The sequence below is a fragment of the Mugil cephalus genome, chromosome 21, assembly GCF_022458985.1.
Source record: "Mugil cephalus isolate CIBA_MC_2020 chromosome 21, CIBA_Mcephalus_1.1, whole genome shotgun sequence".
Classification (NCBI taxonomy): domain Eukaryota; kingdom Metazoa; phylum Chordata; class Actinopteri; order Mugiliformes; family Mugilidae; genus Mugil; species Mugil cephalus.
In genome coordinates this window covers 12,525,761-12,548,462 of record NC_061790.1, presented here as the reverse complement: position 1 = coordinate 12,548,462, position 22,702 = coordinate 12,525,761, and the positions used below count along the sequence as shown (strand labels likewise).

The 22,702-nt window shown below is 43.6% G+C and overlaps 1 protein-coding gene across 3 annotated transcripts in view; it reads left to right on the top strand.

Moving 5' to 3' along the window:
* The first annotated feature begins 148 nt into the window (after window positions 1-148).
* The window catches only part of itpkb (inositol-trisphosphate 3-kinase B), a 28,812-nt gene continuing 6,258 nt past the window's right edge, over window positions 149-22,702 (top strand). Inside the window, exons 1-9 of one of the 3 annotated variants that reach the window (XM_047573895.1) lie at window positions 149-706; window positions 4,557-4,695; window positions 5,104-5,257; window positions 6,200-6,484; window positions 7,891-8,805; window positions 20,449-20,548; window positions 21,058-21,095; window positions 21,216-21,391; window positions 21,971-22,175. In XM_047573895.1, coding sequence (XP_047429851.1) covers window positions 4,649-4,695; window positions 5,104-5,257; window positions 6,200-6,484; window positions 7,891-8,805; window positions 20,449-20,548; window positions 21,058-21,095; window positions 21,216-21,391; window positions 21,971-22,175 — 1,920 coding nt within the window. In that variant the 5' untranslated portion in view covers window positions 149-706; window positions 4,557-4,648. Of the gene's footprint in view, window positions 707-1,311; window positions 1,408-4,556; window positions 4,696-5,100; window positions 5,258-6,199; window positions 6,485-7,890; window positions 8,806-20,448; window positions 20,549-21,057; window positions 21,096-21,215; window positions 21,392-21,970; window positions 22,176-22,702 lie in introns of those variants that run through there. The other 2 variants (XM_047573893.1, XM_047573894.1) reach the window with 2 other exon arrangements.

Sequence of the window (22,702 nt, the reverse complement as noted above, 5' to 3'; positions counted from 1 at the left end):
GGCACGTGCGTCTACAAATGGTTGGACGAGCACGCGCTCAGCTTTTCAGTTTTTTATCCTTCCAGTGAACCAGAGAGAGTAGGAGGGGGGGAGAAGAGAAAGAGGGGTAGAGAGAGAGAGAGAGAGAGAGAGAGAGAGAGAGAGAGAGTCTGCTTGGTCGCTTCCGGCTTCAAACACTCAGACAAACAGCGCCTTACTACGAACACGGAGAGGTGTCGAGCAACACATGACAACAGAAACCTCCCCGAGAACAACCTCTCGTCCCGACGGCGAGCTGCGAAAGAATGCGTCGTTGAAGGTCGGGCCCGAAAGTTGAAGTTCGCCTCCTTCTTCGCCACAGCCAGATGCTCGTGTGACAAAAGGGACATTCTTTTCTTTTGAAATCTTATTTCGTAGAGGAGGCTTCTTCTTTCTTTTTTTTTTTTTTTTTCTTTTTTTTGGAGGGGAGGGGAGGGTGAAAAGGTGAAGAAGCGTAAAGAAAAGTGGGGACCGGCGGCTGCGTCGAGCAAGTTCGTTCATGGAAGAAACCCAAACCGCACAAGAGGAGGGGTCGAGTCAGTGCACGACGGCTGGTGTCTCTTCCATGCTCCGAGTTTGACAGAGAGGACTCATCATTGTTGCTGCTGCTGCTGCTGCTGCTGGTGATATCTGGCAGTAATAAAGCTCAAGCGGAGAGGCTTTTGGAGGGGCACGGGACGGGGCTGAGGTAAGGTGCTGTCACGTCAAGACCTCATGTCTGAGATCGATGCTGTGTGAAAGTTTGGTTTATTACTATTTAATAGCACCACCTCCTCTGAATGGGGAGTGAAAGCTGCTGGTAGTTAGGACCACATGCACAGCTATTCTTCCAGTAACTGGCTACTCGAGCTGTTTGAAAACTGTTAAGCAATTAATACCGCGAAGGCATTTAGTCTGCTGGAGAATCCCCACATGATACATACCAATAGTTTGTGAATGCAGCTGCCTGTCAGTGATAAACAGATTAACAGTGATAAATAAGGCATCCCATGCATTTGACTGGAGTTTGGCTGCACGCCACCTCATCCAATTTTCCAAAACAACTCAAGTCATTAAAATTAAACGTGTCCAAATAACTTGTCTAATCTGTTTGATCTGCCTGTTCGCCTCCAGCAACTGTATTTAACTAATATGCTGGAAAACTGAAACTCAAATATTGACGCTCACATGAGTTAAAACAACTAGTTTTTCTACGTTATGCAAATTTGCCTCAACTACTTTATTGATGTGGACATCCTGTCCTGAAAAGAGACCCGGGACAGATGGAAGATCTGGCTTTTATTACCAAATTATTTCACCAACTTGCAGCCAGATCGGACCATAACGCAGCATCAAGCCGTCACAGGTTCATTCATTGGATTAGGTCGCGAATATTTTTTGCGGCTGCACGTAAGATTTATTTTTGTTTCGTCTATAAATAAGTCTTACCTATTTGTTTGGTAAATAAAATGTCTTAAAGTAGTCCAGTATACCAACGTAAATATTATTCTTTTTCAGGCCTCTTGTCCCGACCGGCACAAAATATCAACACAGATATAAGAGTAAAACAGTCAAACAATTGAAAACTGACTTTGACAAAATTAATCAACTCATTTCTACGTGTCTAGTTTTGTCTGGGTCCCATATAAGGCCCAGTCTAGTCCTTCTCCCGTTAACGGACCCAGTGTGTGTGATCCCATCAGCTAGGAGAGGGCATCACGGATAAAAAGTTATCCATTGCTGTGTGTGTAATTTTAGATTTTTCGTCTGTTTTATCGTGTTTGTGGGAAATTTAAGGAAATTCTTTTCTGATCGAGTAGAATAAATGAAAAACACAATACAAAAATCCAGTATTGCCACAAATAAGCGTCGCCTATAACCTCACACACATGTGAAAGGGGTTTACATAGAGTAAGGAGTGCAGTGAAGATACATGCACTGCACTGTGAAGCTCCTTATTATACCTGCTTGTAAATTCTGAGATACCATCAACATCTCAACACACTGTGCAGGTTTATTGCCCACTCGTGTAGGCAAGTGGACAGTTTGGACGCTCACGCCGTCCTACTCACTCTGACGTTAGGCTGCACTGCAACACTCTGAAGTAGTTTATATGTGGTGATGCCAGTGTGATGGTGACAGTGTTTAAATGTGCTGTTGCAGTATGTTGCTATAGCAGCGCTTTTGTGCATTCCTGTAAAAGTAGACCTGTGTTTAGGGGCCTCCTCGTGGTGATGGATTACTTCACCGTCCTGTCACTAATACACGTTAAAAGTGGTTGTAATGTCAGCAAAATGCACAAGACCAAAGCACGAGTAAAGTTGAGCATGTGTACGTTTTTGGGAATTATTATGTTAAGTAGGACGCATCAATCAATAGAAATTAAATGTGTCGTTTAGCTTTTCAGGATCTCTTTATATTTCATATTTTTTAATTTTCCTCTTGTAGTCATTTGTAGGCGATGGGGCCTGTGTTGAAATTGTCCGTTTTATTCGAGCTCACAATTCCAAATTGAGAGATGTTATTCAGTGCAAAGACCGAAAAAAAAAAAAGTCTTTCTGTTGCAGCTAACCATGTGTGGCATGCAGTGTGAAAATGGTTCCTAGTGCCCAGTGCTGCTTCATTACACACTTGCTGTTTCACAGAAAGTAAATCCACTACTTCTGCATGAAAGGTTCAGAAAAGACAGCCGAACCGAAATAGCTTGCAAACGCCTCTCTTTCCTTCCTTTCTTCTCCTTCTCTCGTCCAGCTCGCTCGGTCTGCGTCCTGCGCTGTCCCCTTTCCTATGTCATGCGGGCCTTCGTGTTGTTGTGATTAAAACTTTGTGGCCATTTAATAAATAAAGCGAGCAAAGAGATTATGCAGTGTGACAAAAGCAGAACTGGTGGTTAGTAAGTTACTCGAGAGACCATTCAGATCGTTGATCTCTCTCTCTCTCCCTCCCTCTCCCTCTCTCTCTCTCTCTCTCTGTCTCTCCCTCTCTCTCTCTCTAACCAATGGAAAGCTCGTGTTTACCCTGTGGTCGATGACCTGATGTCTTAACTTATCAACTATCAAAACATATGTCACGGCAGTTTCTGTCACCGACACGCTTCAAATAGCTCGAGAACTGCAAACGGCCTGAAAAGGTCTTGATTTCTAGTAATTACGTTGGCTGTTCAGGAGTAGCTACGATGTGTCGGTGTGCCTGTTAAAAAATACGTAATCTGTGACTCATCAATTTCTCTTAAAGGTGGTCACTGACAATTGGAATGTCGTAATAAGGATTTGAACCTCTTTCTCGCACGCTGCCGCATATAAAACAAACTGGAAAAGACTTGCAGATGAGCGCACTGGCCGTGTTAGAGACGTCTCTGTCCGCTGCGCATCAGACACTGGCCGTCAGCCCCTGTTGCACGCTGAAGCTTATTTGCATGGCTGATTTCAACAGCAGGACGTGATGCCGAGTCCGAACCCTAACTAAACAGAGCGTTATTTTGCCGTATTGTGAATGGACGTTGCTCCTGTTTTGTCATATTTACACAAATTAAGCGTCATATTTCAAATGATTGTATCCACAACGGTTTTTCATACAAATACAAAAGAATAAACGCAAAGGTGCAGCCTGAAATTTACGTCTTGCTGTGTTGTTTGCAAAAGGAGAAATCTTAAGTCACTGACTCTGGGCAGCATCTGCATCACGTCATAACAAGGAGATTCCACAGACCAGCTGTAACCTTTTCTCCATCTATTTTTTTTTAATCCATTTTGAACACGTTTCTCTCTCCGTCTTTAAAGACCCCTGTGTTTACTTCTGCTGCTACTTTTTTTTTTTATCTCTCTCTACCTCCCTGATTTTCTCTCCCGCCACCCGCCCGCCCTGACGCAATCTCCCACTCTGCCGGCTTCTATCTCCATCTCCCCGCCCTTTTCCACGTGGCTCCCTCATTTTCCCACTGAAAGAATGTTGCCTTCAAGGTATTTTATTTACCCTAATTTCAAGGAAGGAGCGCAGGGTGACAAGACTGAGCAGAGCGGCGCACTGACAGGTTGATGAGAATGAGTTTCTTCTTGCCCTGAAACACTAAGCGGGGTTTCAGAGATGTCATGAAAAATGCTGAGCAACTACCGGGCTGTGTAATAAATCAGCTGTTTTATTCAAATGAGCGTCTTAAAAATCTCTTTTGTAGAACGTTGCAGGAGAAAAGGCAAGTTGTTTCCTGCTCGTTTTTCTCCAGTGTAACTTCACCTGTTCTCTTTCTCTGTTATTTTTCCATTTATTTTGTTGACTGTGACATCTTTGTTTTGGGTCAACAACAGGACTAGATGAATGATCGTCTTTGTCCGTAACGCAGTTTGGGTTTTCCAGGAATGGAAAAATATGACTTCTAGTCTCTGTCCTCTTTGGACAGAAGGAGCTTTTAATAAATTGGATGAGCCTGATGAAGGTCACCAGCTGAAATACGCTGGTCTGATAAAGTTTTTCCATAACTTTAAATCTGATTTACAAAGGTTGGATGAAATGAAATAAACTTCCCTGGTCCTTTTTTTTTTTTTTTTTTTTTTTTTTATTGTCAGTGGCGGGTACAGATTGAAGCGGCTCCCGGCGGCTTCAGGGGAGATTGTCAGATGTGTACCCAGCGCTCAAAGCCCCTGGCCCGGCCGTGGGAATGGCAGCCTCTGCCCTGAACCTGAATGGGCTTGGAGTCATGAACAGGTATCATTTCATTTTATAGGTCTCACCTGTCCTTTGCCTTTTCAGATTTTTTTTGTGACTGTATCGTTTTGTTTTTTGTTTGTTTTTTTTAACTGAGGAGTCTCTGTAGCGGAAGTGCATACTTTAAATGGTCATTATGGTTTGTTGCCACTCAGAAGCTGTTAGACCAGACTGGCAAGATGACTTTTTCTTTCTATTAAGTTAATAATTACATCTCTTAATATATCCCCCTTTATTCCTCTTTATCTGTTGTTTATTTATAATTTCAGCTTTGGGAGCTTCTCACAACATATTAAGTATCAAGTTTTACAATTTGCTTACCTACAGTCTATGTTGAGGTGTTATTCTCCTTTTACAGTGCTGTACATACAGATTAATCCTGCCCTCTCCTCCCTTTTTCTGCAGCAGTAATCAGTTTCACACCCAGTCAGGCTCCTCTAGTACCTCCTCCCGAGCCAGAACCAACCCAGTGGCCAGACCTGTGCTGCCAGTTCCAGATCGGAGCACCTACTGCCAGTTACTCGGTGGAGGTGGAGGTCTCTACAGCCCAACCAGTCCCAAGGTAGCTCAGTCACCACACCCGCCTCCAGATGGTTAAATACCACTGACATTCTCAAAAAACGTCATGATTTACATTAAAACACCAGCAAGTTTGAGCCGTCGCGTGATAGGCATCGGTGTTTCCCGTCCCATTACAATTAACTGGAAGCAGCGCGACATGTCTCGCATAACTTAAATAACTTTGTGGGTGCAGTGGCGAAAATGAAAGTGGAACTTATCGAAGCGAAACTCTTCTTCAGGAATTTTTTGGTCTCAGTTGGACATCTTGTGCGTCACTGCTGCTATCACATCCCATAATTAAGAATGTTTTGAGAGCCACGCCTCAAGTGCCAGGCCTCACCCCCTACAGTCTCACAAAATAATCGAAACGCTGGATATTGTCGTGTAACTTGTTTCTTATTTTAACTGCTGACATTAAAAAAAACAAACACACAATAAAAAAAACTGCTTTGCTTGTATTTTCTATTTTTATGCTTTTATTTTTACTTTCAACTGAAAGTGCTTTTTTACGTTCACCTGCGCCAACGATAAATGTGTGTGTGTATGTTCATTGTTGATCTCTTCTTTTTCAGACTGTAATCCAGAGAGTTTGTTTTTTCACCTGAGCATCAGAAAGTTCTCTTGGATACTTCCCATGTTTTCCCACCATAGGCTTTGCCTCACTCAATGCTCCCGGTTGCTGTTATCTATCCCACTGTGACAGTTGTCCCTCTCTACTGCCGAGAGCGAGGGCGTGAATGTAACGAACGTTTATGTTAAAAACCCCACGCTGTAGGTTTAGGAAAATTCTAAAGTAGCTGCACAAACAATGGAAAGAAACCCAAATAGCTGCTTTTGTTGACACTTGCAGTTTTTCGGGACATATCGCTCGGTGTGTCTCTCATCTTTACCTTATTCGAGTTTCGGTTCGGCTCTTTATTCGTCTTTTTTTGTCTCCCTTTAGACGAGCCCTAGAAGCTTCGGTCAGACCTTTGTCTTCCCCCCTTCGTCCCCGCTCAACCTAAGCCCCGCACCCCGCGCTCGCTCCCCCTCCCCGAGAAGCCCAGAGCTCCTGGGCGTCAATGTGGGCCAGCGCGTCCGACGTCTGAGCTCACCCGGTGGTGAAGGGAGGGCCGAAGGAGACGGGCTAGAGGAGAGGGGCGGAGAGACGGCGGGAGGAGAGAAACGAGAGGAGCGGAGACGCCAGGCACAGCTGCTTCAGATTCACAGAGAGCTGCAGAACGTCGAGGTGATTATTACACGTGCCTCCTTCTCTGTCTCGTATGTATTATCCTGTCCCTCCTGTCTCTCTGCTTCTAAGCGTCTTTATGCAATATAAGGAAATGTATTAAAACTCTGAAGGATTTACTAGTTTTGATATACTGAGCAGATCATAACAATGCCATTAATCACTGCTCGCTCTCTCTCTGCCTCTGCTGTTGGTGAGGATCCTAAAACAATTACTCAAGCTTGGAAAGCGGAGCAGCAATAATAATAAAAAAAAAAAAAAAAAAAAAAAAAACGTGTCTGGACTCACAACTTGACGTCCACTCCCTGTCATTCTGCGGAAGAGCTGTTACCTTACATTTCATTTTAAACAAAGCTTCTTCAGCAGAAAAAAGCCCCGGATGCAAAATCATGTGGAGCTGCTCAGTTCGTTTTTGATAACGCAGACCAAAATGCCTCTTTACGCAATTGGCCGGGCCCACGACCAGTCAGAGCAACAAAACACGTGACGTAGCCATCTCAGTTCCCTCAGTGACACTCCTTTGTACAGTCACACTCATACCCATATTTGATAAATGGTTGGCATTGGCCCGGCACTGGCAAACCCGTTGGAAATGTGTTTGAATGAAATGAGGGCCAAATGGATTCTGCCAGAGCGAATGTAACGTGAGCACTCAGATCCGTCTGGTTCCCAGACTAATGTTTCCAAGATTCAACTGTCCAAAATTTGTAATGGTACTCCCTTGGTTCACGGCATCATGGAAAAAGAAGTCGCTAACCTTAGTGGGATATCCAAGGTTAAATTAAGGTTAATAAATAATGGCTCCTTTGTTCACAATTTCATCAATTTCCATTTATCACTTAAGGTTATTCATCATGAAATCAAGCAGCGTGTTTTCTAACCTTTTATTGTTGGTATTAATCTACAGATGGACCGAGCTCATGTCAGTGCAGATTGTTCGGAATTAAAACGACAAAAATCAATAGACAGCATAGCCTTTTTTCTCTTATATGTTGTGAAGATGTCACACACACGCTTCAATTTCAAGTTCTTGCTTGCTTCTCTTCATGCCTCTCTGTTTACAGTGAGAAGCCAGCGTACATTAACGCTCTCTGTGAAACTGCAGACCGTCACAGTCACATTGAATTCACAGCTTGCCAACTGTTCATTTTTTAAAACAGCCTGTGTAGTGCCAGACATGGAATATGATAGTATTTCTTAAGTTCCTTAATATTGGTGCTTTGTTTTGACTTGCATTCCAGTTCATCTTTCTCACATCAGATAAGGTTGTTAATACACCTGCTCAGTGATAAGCTGCCTACACCAAGATGGAAAAAAAAAAAAAAAAACGCAGCTAACTTACAGTTACACCAAGGAAACCAAACTGTAGCTTCAGTTACGACCCTCGCTTTCTCTGTGTCTTTCAGGTCAGGGGAAAAGTGGGCATTTTCGAGGCCCACATTTCTGGGATTCGTGCCCAGGTGCTTAATAGTGAGCTCCAGCGTAGCCCCCGGTCTCCCAGACGAGCGACGAGCCAAACCCCTTCCCATCTCAGCCAAGGAAACACAGTTTTTGAATACCCAATGACCCACCCACAAGAAACTAAAGTTCCCTCTGTTGTCCAAAATGGGAGAGACCGGGAGGAAGAAACAACTGAAAGAGAAAGGAGAGAAGGAGGTGAGAGGGAGAGCAGTGCTACTAAAACAAATCCAGAGGACAAGACACTGGTTGATGGTAATGACTGCCACCCAGAAACAATGATGCAGGCTCCCTGTTTAGATGGACTTTTTGTTCAAAGTTCATCTGGGACATTAGTCAAAGACGCAACAACGGACGGAGAGAAAAAAGAAGGAGAAGTACTGAGAGAAAAGGAGGAAGAGAGAGCTCGAGGGGAGGTAGGAAACAAACAAACTGTGGAAGATGAAACAGAACGGACCAAAAAAGACGCGACCGACGAAAAAACGCTGCTTCAGACGGAAGGAAACAGGCTGGAAAGACGAGCTAGTGAGAACTCCTGTTTGTTGGACATCCCTGATCTCGCCTCCAACCACTCTTCCTCCATTCCTCCCTCCATCCCTGCAGTCATAATAACTGACCACGGCCAGGAAAGCCAACCTCAAACTTCTGAAGGCTCAGACCAAGGACGATGCTGCACCCCGAGCCCCACTTCTAGCTCCAGTCCAAACTTCTCCACTCGCTCTCTCAGGAAGCTGTCTTCCTCCTCCGCCTCCTCCGCCGGCTTCTCTTCTTCTTGGGAGGAATCGGAGGATGATATTTCCAGTGATACGGAGAAAGGAGAGCTCCTTCTTAACCCTGCACTCCTCAGTTCTCAACAGAAAGCGGTGAGTAGAAGTTTGAGAGCGTGCGTGCCTCTGTCTATAACTTACTTTTGACTGGTCATATTTAGAAACTTGCCCCAACATTGCCCTTTATAATCCCCAAAGGAGAAGACAAAGAACTAGATGAATTCTCTGTGAACTTCAGCCAATAACTTTAAAGGACAGTTGCTTTGCACCATTTGTTGAACCAATCGCTTGTGCCTACACATTACATGACCCACAGCCATTTATTAGTTAATTCAAGTTTTTAAAATACGTATTTTCCCAATTTTCTCATTGATTCAGGTTTATTTCAGCGCAGCTTCCAAACAATGCCTGTGGGGATTTTTTTTTTGAGGAAGTCAAGTGAGACAGAAACTCTGATCTGCGTGCTTTTCATGGGGTGGGGGACATAAAACTGCAGCGTGCCGCTATTTCATGTAATGGAATGAGCTGGCCCTCCCTCACGCACACATGCATTGTCCTCTCGACTTGACTTTTAAAAAAAAAAACGTATTTACTCAGCCGCCCAGAACCACAGCTTAATGCACCGTGCAGATTCGATAGTGATAAAAATAGCATTCATTCACAAATGTAATCACAACCTGAAGAGGCACTTTTGTAGAATAGTTTACAAAATACTCCAAATCCTCCTTTCGTTAGCTCATTTTGCTAATGAAATGCCAGCACAAAGTTGCGAATCTTACGTAATTTCATGTGATGGGTGACGATGGTACTATGTTGGCCTGAGTCCAAGGGAAGCCAAAGAGTGGCTGGCTTCCCTTGACACAGTCCTGGCCAATCACAGGTGAGTAATGTCATAACGGCGGCCTCACCTGATTGGTTTATCGTTGTTTCTTTTTTTTCGACAAGGGAACCCAACTCTGGAGTCTTTGCACAACAGTGCAATACCGTATTTTGCAATGCCGTATTTGGCTACGTATTCATTTAGGACGGCACTTAAATGAATAATTAGAGAAAAGAGATAAGAAAGAGACGAAATGAGGCAACAGAGAATTGACGCAACTGTCGAGAAGAGTGTTTTCATTTAATGTCAGCTACAGTCTGATAAAAAAAAAAAAAAAGAGAGAGGAAGCATGGCTTCCCTTGGCTTCCAGGAGAAAACCCCACTTCAAAATCAACTCGCAGGGTCTTGAGAGTTTCTCAGCACAGCTGATCCTTGGTGATGTAAAAATAGTTCGAAGACATGAGTTTCACAAAGCACAACAATTTGGAGAGATTGTAATATCACGAAAGTTATTTTGTTGACCTCAGGACAATCTCAGCTGGCACATACACACACTGTTCCTACACCTCTGCATCAAACACAGAAGACTATTCTCACTGGATAATCATGCCTGGAAAGTCTGTATACTAGTCAGCAAACAACAAGAAGTACATTTATTATAGGGACAAAATAACCATCAGCAAATAGGGCTATGAAGAGGTCTGACAATGAGACAGTTATGTTCCCATGGGATGGTACTTTGTTTTTTGAGTCGTACAAGGAAATTAAATATTGAACTGAACGAACAAATGACAGCTGGTGTTGTAGTTGTAACACGTTCCAAACTCTGCGGCCCACAGCAGAGCGCTTCTGTTGACGAAGTTGGACACCACAAATAGATCCAGTGTTTTGGTCGGAAATTAGGTTGGATTCATTGAGAAGTAGTCGTTCCCGCCTATGACTGCTTCTCAGAGAATTCAACCCAATTTCATCTGTCCTCTTAACCGATCCCTCACAAAATTACACCAGAAAATATAAAATACCCCGTCTCCAGGATTAAATGAGCAAAATCATTGTGACTGTTGAACATAGGGTGTTTAAATATGTAAAATATTTAAAATTTGGGAAGTTACCATGAATAAAGTGCATTACATCCACGTAAAGCGTCACATAAATACCATAGTAAGGTTTTATATACTGTACAGTGATGACTAGCCAATGAATGCGTGATAAATAAATGCAGTAAATACACAAAAGTTAGCGAACTACCCACTTTACATCAGCGCGTTGGATCCTTCAGTTGCTTCAATGAAGTTTAATTTTATTCGCATCCACAACTCAAGACCTGCCTGGTGCAGTAATGTTGCAATTAATCTTTTCTTGAAAATAACTTGTCTTGGCATGAGTCTCTTGTTTTTTCCACATCTGCATTGTCGTCAAGTTGTGCAAATCATAGCGTAGGGACACCATCATCGCTTCCAAAGAATTGTGTTGTTAACAAAATAGGGAGCACGCATGCACATGCACACACACACACACACACACACACACACACACACACACACACACAATGACAAAACAACACCACAGACATGACACAATACAGACCAGAAAGAGTCAACGTGGATCGGGGTTGGATCGGAAGTCTCCTAATTGTGCACCTCGTTTTTGTTTGTTCGAGTGTGCCTGTGCGTGTTGCTGAGTGCTCCTGTGTCAAATTGGCCTGAGCTCTGCCTGAGTAATCTTTGACAGCGGCGAGACTCGCTCTGTTCCTCAACCTGTGCCCGTGTAGGAGTGTCTGTAAAAGATGGTGCGGGCGATAGAAAAAGAAAAAGACAGAAGAAGAAAATGCCAGTCACACACACTTGGGCTGTGCCCACATTTGGACACAGTTCAAAGACAAGGTTGAAGCCTGTTGATGCTGTGTGTGTGTGTGTGTGTGTGTGTGTGTGTGTGTGTGAAGGAAGGTGTAGGTGGGTGCGCAGATAAGCTTTTATTTGTAGCCAGGAAAAGTTCATGAGGCCATCTCGCTCACTTCTGCTTTGAAACGCGACTTTTAACGAAGGATTGTATAACTGATTTTGCCACTGTTCCTGAAACAGAGTGACGGTCGCGAACGTATCCCTCTTTTAAGGACTTTGTGATGCAAATTATGTTTTCAATTGCTTTAAGAGAGAGAAGTGCTCCTTGTTAAAAGACAGCAGCATCAAAACATTAAGTGCATGACGTGGTAGTTTAACCGCGTAGTTTTTATATTGTGCAAATGTATACATTTAGAGTGGCTTGCACGTTTAATCGAATAATCCCCCACCACCGTCCGAGCTCTCCTGTGTGGCTTGCGCTGCCGTGCATTTGCTTAAACGAACTTGGCTGGCGGATTTGAATAGTGTTTGTATCACTCTTTGCATATTTCCGGGCATTGTTTTTGTTTTGTTTTTTCTATCCAGGCAAAGAAAGAGACAGATTTGTAGTTGGCAACTGTAGTAAAAGTCTAGATCCCCCCCCCCCCTTTATAGCACGGAGCTGTCAAACATGTGGGTTACGCATGTTCTTGTCTGTAGCTCGTCACAGTTCCTGATCCGTACTTTAAGGAAACCTGGTGTATGTGCGCAAGAGGCAAACGTGCAGAAACACATAAAGCATGCTCGCCTGTGTGGGAGGCATGTAGGAGAGAGGATAGAGAGACGAGGAGTGATACTGAGAGAGTAAGAAAGACAGAAAAACGGAGTGGGCCACAGAGAAAGCTGGTATAGACACAGACAGGAGAAGGGGCACAGTGTGTACTGTACACTCGCTATGTTGTGTTGACGTGAAGGGACACGTTTCTCTACTTGTTGGGGAACTTTGGAGGCAGAAATGAGCATTATCTGGCATCTGACAATGAAAACAAAATACTTTAGGGGCATCTTTCATAGCATAAATCATTTGAAGACGTACCAGGAAATGTACAGATGTGTGAAGAGTGCAGCTCAGGTACGACTATACGCACACCGATGTTTAAGAAAAGGAATATTCCCCACACTCTCTCTCAAAAATACATTCATCAGTTTTCAAGAGCTCTGCGTCACTGTGGATATATTTGTCACCCACAGTGGGTTTAATAAATATGCATTCTTTTGAATTATTCCCCCACAAGTCAGCGTGACGTTTTTGTTTTGTACAAACACAGATCTCCTTTGTTACGGTCATTTATGTTTGGATCATATCAAGTCACTTTTTAAGTGTGTAAGTGGAAGAGGCTGGAATCTGAACAGAGCCATATATAGACACAATTTGGCTGATCCTTTGACAGCTGGGCATCTCTCCAAGTTTAGAAGGAACATATGTGCTGCCAAGGTTTTTCTAGTTTGGGTAAATGTGCAACAAAAGGACACCTGCCATAGATTGGCATCAGTGTTTCTCTCTTTTTCTTTTCGCTCTGCAAGATTTCAGTTGAGTTTCACGGATTAAAAAGAGGAGAAGACTCTCGTCAGCCTCAGATGTGAGCCTTTAGTTAGATGACACTTGTTTGCTTTTCTGTGTAAATTAACGTTAAGCTGCCACCCACATTAGAGTAGTTTGGAACTAAACATCTTGATGCGAATGCAAATATTTGGGAATGTAATATTAAGTCTAGCCATTAGAGGATTTAAGACAATAAAGATTAAAGTAACTATACAAAATATCCGCCTGGCTGAATAACATTTCAGAGAAATGGAAGAAATGAATGAGAATCGTGGGATACATCAGCATGGTCGGACACACGAGGCTCTGATCGTAATGAGTGTGTTTGCATTCAAAGGTCTTTACTATCAAATTGAATCATCGAATTTCTTTTAACAGCCAGTCAATCAGTCCATCAACATCTGCAGAATATTAATCATGAACTAGGTTGAGTAATCATTCATCTTCAGACTGTTTAATAAATGTGCAGCAACAACTGGGTGATTTTATTGTCTCATGCTAATAAGACATCAGGCTTAGTAAGTAGTGCGTACATTCAGCATATTTATTTTTTGTGCGTGAGTACAGATTGATGAGAGAAATTTAAATTAGTGGAACAGAAGCCACAGTGAAATGGAAGTGGGGCAGGACTTTTGAAAGTCACACTACACATGAGGCAGACGCCGTGTTGTTACTCACGGTGTGTAACGCGTGTGATGCTTTGCGTTTTTCGATACGCCATTCATTTGTTGAAAAGTTGCGCCTATTAAATACACAGCTCCGTCATATAAACAAACTTGTCCTCGGGTAAGAAGACTACACCCATACCTCCGTAACTAAATTAAAACACATACGCCATCATCGACACGCCCTCTGCACATATCACTTTTGAACTTTTGCTAGTTGAATGTGCTTCCCTGCACTTATCCCTGTTTTGCTTTCACAACCATACTGTAACTTGTGTCACTTTGACTCACATCCCCTTTAAAAGGGCCTTTGAGAAGCGGTCACACGCTGACCCTCTCATTAATCTTCACCGTCCGTCTCTAACTTCTGTTAATCCAGCCGTGACTCATCTCCACTTCAAAAACAGAGCTGTTGTGATGGACTGCACTGAACGAGAAAACCTTTCTCTGTCCGCACAACTGTAACCCAAGCGCACAAGATATCGCACACACGTACTGCACACTGCAGTGGAAAATCTTCACTACCGCGGCGGCAAGTTGCCTAGCGACCCTGTGACGTCAAACCGAGTTTCCCTCTCACAGCTGTACAGCGTGTGTGTGTGTGTGTGTCTGCGTGTGCGTGTGTGTGTGAGAGAGAGTCAGTACGTGTACGGGTGTGTGTCTAACTCTACTGTATGTGTTAGAGAGTGTGTATCTGGTTTGCTGTGAGAGGGGAAACACCGGTCAACTCTGTATTTGGTGTTTTTTTTTTTTGCGTGAGATGGCATGCATGCGCATGTTTGACTTTCCTCAGGCGTGGAGGAGTCAGGTCGGCCCGACGTTAGCGGAGCTGGCATCTTGACTGAAAGCGTATTGTCAGTACTGGATGCCCTGGGGAAACCCTGCTGACTGCGACACATGACTGCAGGCGCAGCCCGTACATAAGTCAACCACCGCTTTATAGTGAATAGTAAACGTTATAGTAAATGTACTGGTTGCTGCAGAAGTGGGATAGATTTTGTGGTTCATTCGTCTGCGTCAGTCAGTTTTTTACATTATTTTTAGTATCTGGTTGCATAAACAGACTCTGGTTAGTGGTTGCACTAAAGGACCCGTGTTTCAGAACTGAGTCCAGATCTGAAGTCAGCTCTGCTCTTTAATGTACAGCATAACTGGAAAAACAGCCACATCACAAACATCTCACCCTTTTCTTTTTTTTTCTTTTCGGTGTCCCCTTTTCTCACCTTTCAGAAGCTGACAGCTTTGCAGAGCTGTAGTTTCACCGGTCAACCTTTGCTGTTGCTAAGAAACTCATCGTGCAGCCTTCGTGCACGTTGTTTAGCTGGCATCACACTCTCTGCAGTTTATTTCTGTGTCACTACGTCTAAACTTTGCAGACTCAGACGGTTGCAGTATTTGTATCTGCAAGGGGACCTTGCGGTGAGCGATATCGGGCTTGTTGTTTCCTCCGTGCCTCTCCGTTGAAAACATCAGCACGCATCAGTGTTTCCCCTGCTTCTTCACATTACACATTTGTAACCCAGAGTTACCCTTTGCCCCAAGTTTTTTTTTTTTTTTTAGCCGTTCTGCACTCGTCCCACTCTACTCTCTCCATGCAAATGATGGGTGTCTGTTTGCCCTATGTAACCCTAGTGTTCTTGGTCAACATGAAAACATCAGATTTCCATTCATCTGTGCATATTGTTTGTGACGACCGCATCGACATTGCATGTGAGAACTTTCCACTGTGTGATAATAAGTAATTTGTCTCATCCGAACGCGCGTTAAAATGCGTGCTGTGTACATGCGCACGCTGAAAATGCGGTGTACATTTCTAGAGATGATAATCAAAGGGCAAATAAAACTTCTTCACTTCTTTTTTCCTCCGTGCTCTTTCTGTTGTTTACAGAGGGGCAAGGCCTTTTTTTTTTTTCTCTCTCTCTCTTTTGTTTGTAGTCAGCGGCGGATGTGGAAAATACTGTCGCTGAGGCAAGCGGCAACCCCCCCCCACTTCCTGTCTGCAAGAAGTTCCTTCGCTTACCATTTCCTCTCTCTCTCTCTCTCTCTCTCTCGTTCTCTCTCTCTCTCTCGCTCAATGGAAACTTTACTGTTTGTCCTCTCTCTCCAGCTGGTCTGGGGAGAGAGATAGGAGACCGCTGGAGAGAGATGGCCAAGAGACAACAGACCCCGACACGGAGGGAATTTTTAGACAAAGAAAGAACTCGGCGGGTTCACCGCTTCCATTTTTGCCACATTTTCTATAAATGCAAACTTGAGAGTTTAAATGCGAAATAAATGAAGACGACCGGAGGCACTGGCTGTGACTGTGCAGCATTTGTCGAAGGCGGTCACTGAGAGTTTTGAACAGTTTGTTTTGAGGACGTCCCTTTTTTCCCTGTGGGTGTTTTAATGATCGTCGGTTTGCATAGTGTGAAAGTATTTACACAGAGGAACATAAAAACAGAGACACTGACCGTAGCGAATTGAGGCTACGTGCCTGCACACGTCGATGGACCATATACAGCAGCACATTTCAAGCATGTTAAACCTGGTTTTCTTACTGTGCAAGAATGAAAACACATAAACGGTGCCTGTAAAGGCAGGAATGTCTCCATGTAGATGTCATATTACACTGATTGATTGCAGGCGTAGTGTTGAAACTACTGGTTCAGTAATTGATTAGTCAAGAGAAAGAATTCTATTTAAGGAAAACCTAAAAAATAACCCACCATCAAGGCTTTTTGAATACATCAGCAACATCATTTTATTTCATGCATTTCATAATTAAAAATAGAACATATTAAACTATCCCCGTCCTTCCAAAATATTTGCGCACGGGCTGTTTTAACTGTACATATGCTGTATACATAAAGATAGTTTGTTATGCAGTGCTGCACCCAAAGGTGCTGAGTTATTGGCTGCGTTGTGGTGGCTTCAAAAAAAAAAAGGTCACCGTCGAACGTGTGCGAGCTCCTGTTTAGGATGTTTCCCTTTGTTCACTTTAGCCTGTGTCGCAACTTCTGTCACAATCTTTCTGCGTCTCGCGCTCGCCCATAGAAGCGCTCACATGAGAGACGGGCCTCCGCCGTGAGGCCTTCATGCACATTTAAGCAGAAAAACATGCGCGGACACACTGCACATGTGCCGTCTGCTCGTCTGTGAGACCTCTACGTCGTGTGCATTCTCAAACGTTTAACTCCGTCTCAGTCCGTCAAATGTTCTGCGGAAATTTGCATGGCGTGATCGTGTTTGTCCCCTTGTTTTGCCAATCAAATGATCCACAAGTGTTTGTCCCGGGCGGTGCACTCTCAGACAATCGTGTAAATTTTGTGAGGCAATGAAACAAGAGTTTGGCTTTTCAGCGGAGAGGGACAGATAATCGGTGTTGTCTGTTTGTCCGTCTGACTGAAAGCCCGTCCGTCATCATGTGGTCTATTTGGCTGTGTTCACTGTGGAGCGTTGTCGTGTCACTTGGAGCCATCTTCATCATTACCTTCATCCACCGCCGCAACACCCAGCGTCGTCAGGTACCAGCACCTGTACGGTCAGGTTTACTTACTTATTTCAGTCAAGGTCTGCGTTAACTGTCACAGAAAGCTGTTGTACCGGGATTTAGATCTTGTTTAGCGATGTTTGACATTCTGCTGCAGTTAGATTTTTTTAAGCAATACAGTCAAAACCTTTCGTTTTTTCCACCTTTCCTCTCCTCCACTTATTACTCACGCATAAAACGGCCCAGACTTTCTCTTTCTTGTCCTTCACAGCTCGTACACACCAGCTGTCAGCGGGAAACACGGTAGAAAAATTACTTTCTGAGCTGACAGAAAAAGTACAGACTCTATTCGCCGAGATGTAACCTGATGCAGCTGCTCTCTCGCTAACTGGCTAAAGATGGTGGGAAATAGGAGAACTCAACTAAGTTAACTCATTTATGGAATTATGTTCTATGACCTTCAACCACAAGACGGAAAGAGTGACAGAGACATGTCGGCTGATCTTCAGACCACTGTCATCACGTCGTAAACTACGCTATCCAGTTTTGCTGAAATTACAAAGAAAGCATTATATTTTTAATCATTAACAATTGATGTTTTTTTTTACCAGTAAATCCATTCAGCATCCTTGCAAAAACACTGAGCCTCAAAGGCAAATGATTACGCTCCTGATAGTAGTAGGAGTTCTACTTTCCACCATGTGATGTGTTCACATGGGAATGTGTGAGCGTGTTTTACTTTTCATAAGATTGTGCCCTTTTCTCTCAATCCTCCACTGGTGCAGAGAAAACCCCTCATTTGACTCTTCCGAAAAAGAGAGGGAGTGTGAGTCTAAAGCAGTGTGAATGTGTGTGTGTGTGTGTGTGTGTGCATCTAACCATAGATAGTCATGCTATCAGCTGATGAATTTTCACCAGGTCCAGATTATGTGACAGGGGCTATATATCTCCTTCTATGGTCCTCTTCACTCTTAACTTATCCTTTCTCTCTTCACTGCTTGCACATTGCTTCACTTCTTGTTTGGTTATTTCTAGACATAATATTATTCCTGCTGGCATTAAAAGACCAGATGAAATCTTCTGTGTGGGAGATCACATCTTTTGTTGCCGAACGCTTGCAGTGTCAACAGCTCTTACCAGAGGGAGCCATTTAATGATGTTTCTGTTGATATGTTTTGAGGTTTGCATGTGAGTGAAGTACCGGGCTTGTCATGCCTTCAGCGCTGCTGCATCCACTGGTTTGTGTGTCTCGGAGCTGTACAGCCGAGCATTGTTTAAACCCACAGAACAAGACATGTGGAATTTTTCCATCTGATGTAATGCTGCAGGCATAAATAATAGTTTAGAGCTTCAGTATTTTATTATCTGCTGAAGAGCGGGGAGCAAAATACCACTCAGAAACATAATAGAGCTTTATTTTGCATTGACATATTAAGGGACAACGTTCAGAAGTCCGATTAAGGAAAAGCGGCTTGCCATGGCAAATTCCATGCGTTAGAATTTGCCTTGTAATTTACCCGTAAACCTAAACACACATCTTGGACATGTGATGCTCTAATTCCTCTACGGTTAAATATTAATAAATATACTTGATGGAGCTTCTTCCCTCTTTTAACTTTCCGTCATAGCAAACAGTGAAAAGGAAACTGGAAGCCTGCATTTGAAACAGTCCAAAAAATAAACAGTTTACATTGAAACAACAACGCTGTGTGTGTTTGTCTGTCAGAGACAGCATATTCCTCCTGAATGGGTGTGTGTGTGTTTGCATTTCTTTGTCTGTGTGTGGCAGGAGTCCCGCAGTTCAATGTGTCCTTGCCAGGGACAGGGAGAGCCTTTGGAAAAATGCTGTGTGTAGTTGTGTGTGTGTGTGTGTGTGTGTTACCAGGGGAAACCCCGACTCAGTCGTTCCGAGTTTGGTTAAAATGTTCTAACGGCTAAAGAAAAAAAAAGAGAAGAGAGGGGGGAGAACCAGGCAGCTCCCTCATGGTCAGGGATACCCCACTGTGGGAGTGTGTGTGTGTGTGTGTGTGTGTGTGTGTGTGTATATGCACATACAGTGTGTTGAAGACCCTCATGGTCATGAAACAAGGCTGTAACAACAAGTGGATCAGACAAAGACACGATCTTAAACGAGGAACTCTAAGAGCTGTGTAGGATTCAAGGTTGTATTAGCATAAATGGAAGAATTAGTGTATAATCTTTACCATTACTTTGTTGCACCGAATGATCCTTTCTTCTACATCTACATAGCGAGCAGGTCCTCATCGTTGTGTGCTGCCATCTTTCTATTGCCAGCCACCTTTGGTTCTTGTACATGCTTGGAAAGGAAAGGTTAGTCGGTTGGCTGCAGTTTGCAACCTTGCCACTAGATGACACTAAATCATACACACTGGTTCTTTAAGTCTTGGCTCAGGTTACAAGATTTATCTCCTGATATGAGCCCTCTGACAGTTGCAGGTTCAAACTCTGCCTGGTACCAAGGTTTGGCCCAGATTAACTCGCAATGCAACGTGTTTAAGGTCTTGCCAACTCCTCAGGAACCCCTGATTAGCAGCAAACCGGTTTGATATTTAAGATTTAGTATCTGGATGATGACATGAGTCCTTCACCAGTAGCCAGTGAGAGGGACAAGTCTGCAAGTCTACAAGGACACATAGCAGCTGATGGTGCTGTTGTGGGTTTTAAACATTCTAGTCCTTGAAGCTAACATTAGTGATAAATAGTGCAAGTTTGAAACGCCACTAGATATATAGGAATAGAAAACTTGTGTTGACGGTACCCTTATTCTCGTCTACACTTTTTTTCTCACTGCAAACTATAACAAAGTTATAGCAAAGTTGTTGCACTAGCTTCCATTTGTTTTCATCGGCTTCTCTGTGAGATCACACTTCAGCCTCGATCTTGCACGATGATCTTAATAGTATCACATTGTGTGTGACCCCTCCTTCATTCGGTAGAATTTTAAAACTCCTTATCTGATATTTAGTCAACTTAGTTTATGTTTCGAAGAGTTTGCATACGCTTGTTTAACTCTATCATCTTTGAAAGTTGCATCTTCACAAGTGCCCTGATAATTTGCATGATCAGAAGAACAAATACACAGAATACACTGACAAATACAATAACAAATACACCTGTAAACCTAGCTGAAAGACAGTTGTGTTGAAAGACAACAGGTTTAGGGGTGGAGGACCTGGGCCTAATAGTTCCACTGAAATAATCGACTCATGTTTGTTTCAGCTCAGGTAGCATTCTCAGTAACACATGACGCTAGAGTAGTTTGAGGTGACGATAAAGAGGCAAATTTTTCCTTGAAGCCACACACTTTTTCTAACAGATCTTCATTTTTTTGTTTCTAGCACAAGTCTTGGAAGAAGATTAAAAACATGGTCCACTGGTCACCGTTTGTCATGTCTTTCAAGAAGAAATATCCCTGGATACAATTGGCTGGTCACGCAGGTATGTGGACACACACACACACATACATTGTTCGAGATAATAAGAGAATCAAGGCCTTTCTGTCACTCACACAACCAAGCTTTACCTAACTAAACAAGAGCTTACCTGTCTAAACAAAGAGCCACGGCAGCATTCCTATCAGCCCTGAAACACCAATTAAATATCAATAAAATAACCACTGGTTGTTTGATCATCTGCGATCAGCTTTGTTCACCAACTCTACCACTGTACTTGCATGTTGATGGTAAATGGGGCCAAAGCTTTTGTCTGTTTTTTCAAAGAAAATGTGCCACTTTGTGTTGCCTTTGCTGGAGCTTGTGCTTTGTGGTCAGGGCTGTCGGGTGAAATGTGTGTGAGGATGGTTGGGAACAGGAATAGGTGAAGGTGATCGAAATCACAAATGTTGGCGTAGAACAACCTCTAACATTACTCAAGCTGAGTAAGCCACCTAAGTTGAGCTTCTTTTCTGCAGCTGCTTCACAGTAAAATTGTGTCTTTTTTTTTTACAGGGAGTTTCAAGGCTGGAGCGAACGGCCGTATACTGAAAGTAAGACACCCTCTCTGCCTACGACCAGTCACGTCCATTCTGGCTTTTGAGAGTTCCCACATTTGGCTGATACCGAATCCCAGCCAAGAATCTAAAATTACAATTTGTGAAATCTTCCAGAAACACTGTGAATGTGAGCAACGCTGTTTGTCCCTCCTGATGAGGGACGTGCTTCGCCCATACGTCCCTGGTTACCATGGAGACGTAGAGAAGGATGGCCAGAAATACAACCAGATGGAGGATCTGCTGGCTGAGTTTGACTTCCCATGTGTGATGGACTGTAAGATGGGAGTAAGGTAATCATATGTCATGTGCATAATGTGAGTGTGATTGCTTTAGCTTTTTGGGTCTTACAGGGGCCTCAGTTAAATGTTCCTCCTGACAACTTAGTGTTCGTTGAATCACTTAATGTGATATTGTAACATTTATGCTCACAAACGAGTTTGTTTGGAGGTAAACTGCAGACAAAAGCACCCAGGTAGGCCCTCATGGCAGCATGAGAGGAACCTGTTAACAAACAGTGAGTTATAATTTGCCTTATTTTTCTCTTTTAGCTAATGCAAGGGATTGTTTTTAATCAGTGTGATCATCTCATGGCTCTTATTTCTTGGCCAAACAGAAATTCTTAGAGTTGTCAATGTTAGACCTGATGCCTTCACAAGCCCTTGGTGTGAATGCTCATTTGGAAGCGATTCTTTGAAAGGGCTCCAGACTAAACCGTAAAACAGCTGCGTCATGCCATTTGGAAAGAGACACCTTCCACGCATCTTCTCTGCTCTGCTCGTCTCTCCCGCCTACCTGTCGTGTCTCTCACGCACACGTTCTTCTCCAGTGCCTTCACCGCCCACCCCCTGTCTGTTTTTCTCACGCTTCAGGACCTACCTTGAGGAGGAGCTGACCAAGGCTCGTAGGAAGCCCTCCCCGAGACCCGACATGTATCAGAAAATGATCGAGGTCGAACCGCAGGCGCCTACGCCGGAGGAGAACGACAAGAAGGCGGTGACCAAACCCAGATACATGCAGTGGAGAGAGACCATAAGCTCAACGGCTACCCTGGGATTCAGAATAGAGGGAGTCAAGGTAAGACTGACAAACAGAATTGCGTGTGTGCGGCCTTCCTTCCCTCCTTTCTTCCAGCGTTTGAGTGTGTTTCTGCGTTTGGGTGTGTTTGTGTGTGTGTGTGTGTGTGTGTGTGTGTGTGTGTGTCTTTCAGGGGTATGATCTAACTTCCTGTTTTGCCCAGAAACTTCCTCCGTAGTATGTATATGTGCACCGTTGCCTTTGTCGTGCATGAGGCCTGTCTGTGGCAGCTGTATAGGCCTTGGCATCTGGGACTGACATTGAATGCGCACACGCACACACTCTCAGACTCACACACACACACACAAATCTCTTTGTCTCTTTGAGGGTCGTGGCTATATAAGGACATTCACGGCCTCCTGGTGGTCTGTTGCCATGACATTGAGGGTTATCCCCAGAAACAGAAATGTGTGTGTGTGTGTGTGTGTGTGTGTGTGTGTGTCTATACTAGAAGTATAAAGTGTGTAAGTGCAGTTTGTGCAGTTCACATGTGTCTGTTATGTATGTAAGAAAAAAAAAACATGGCA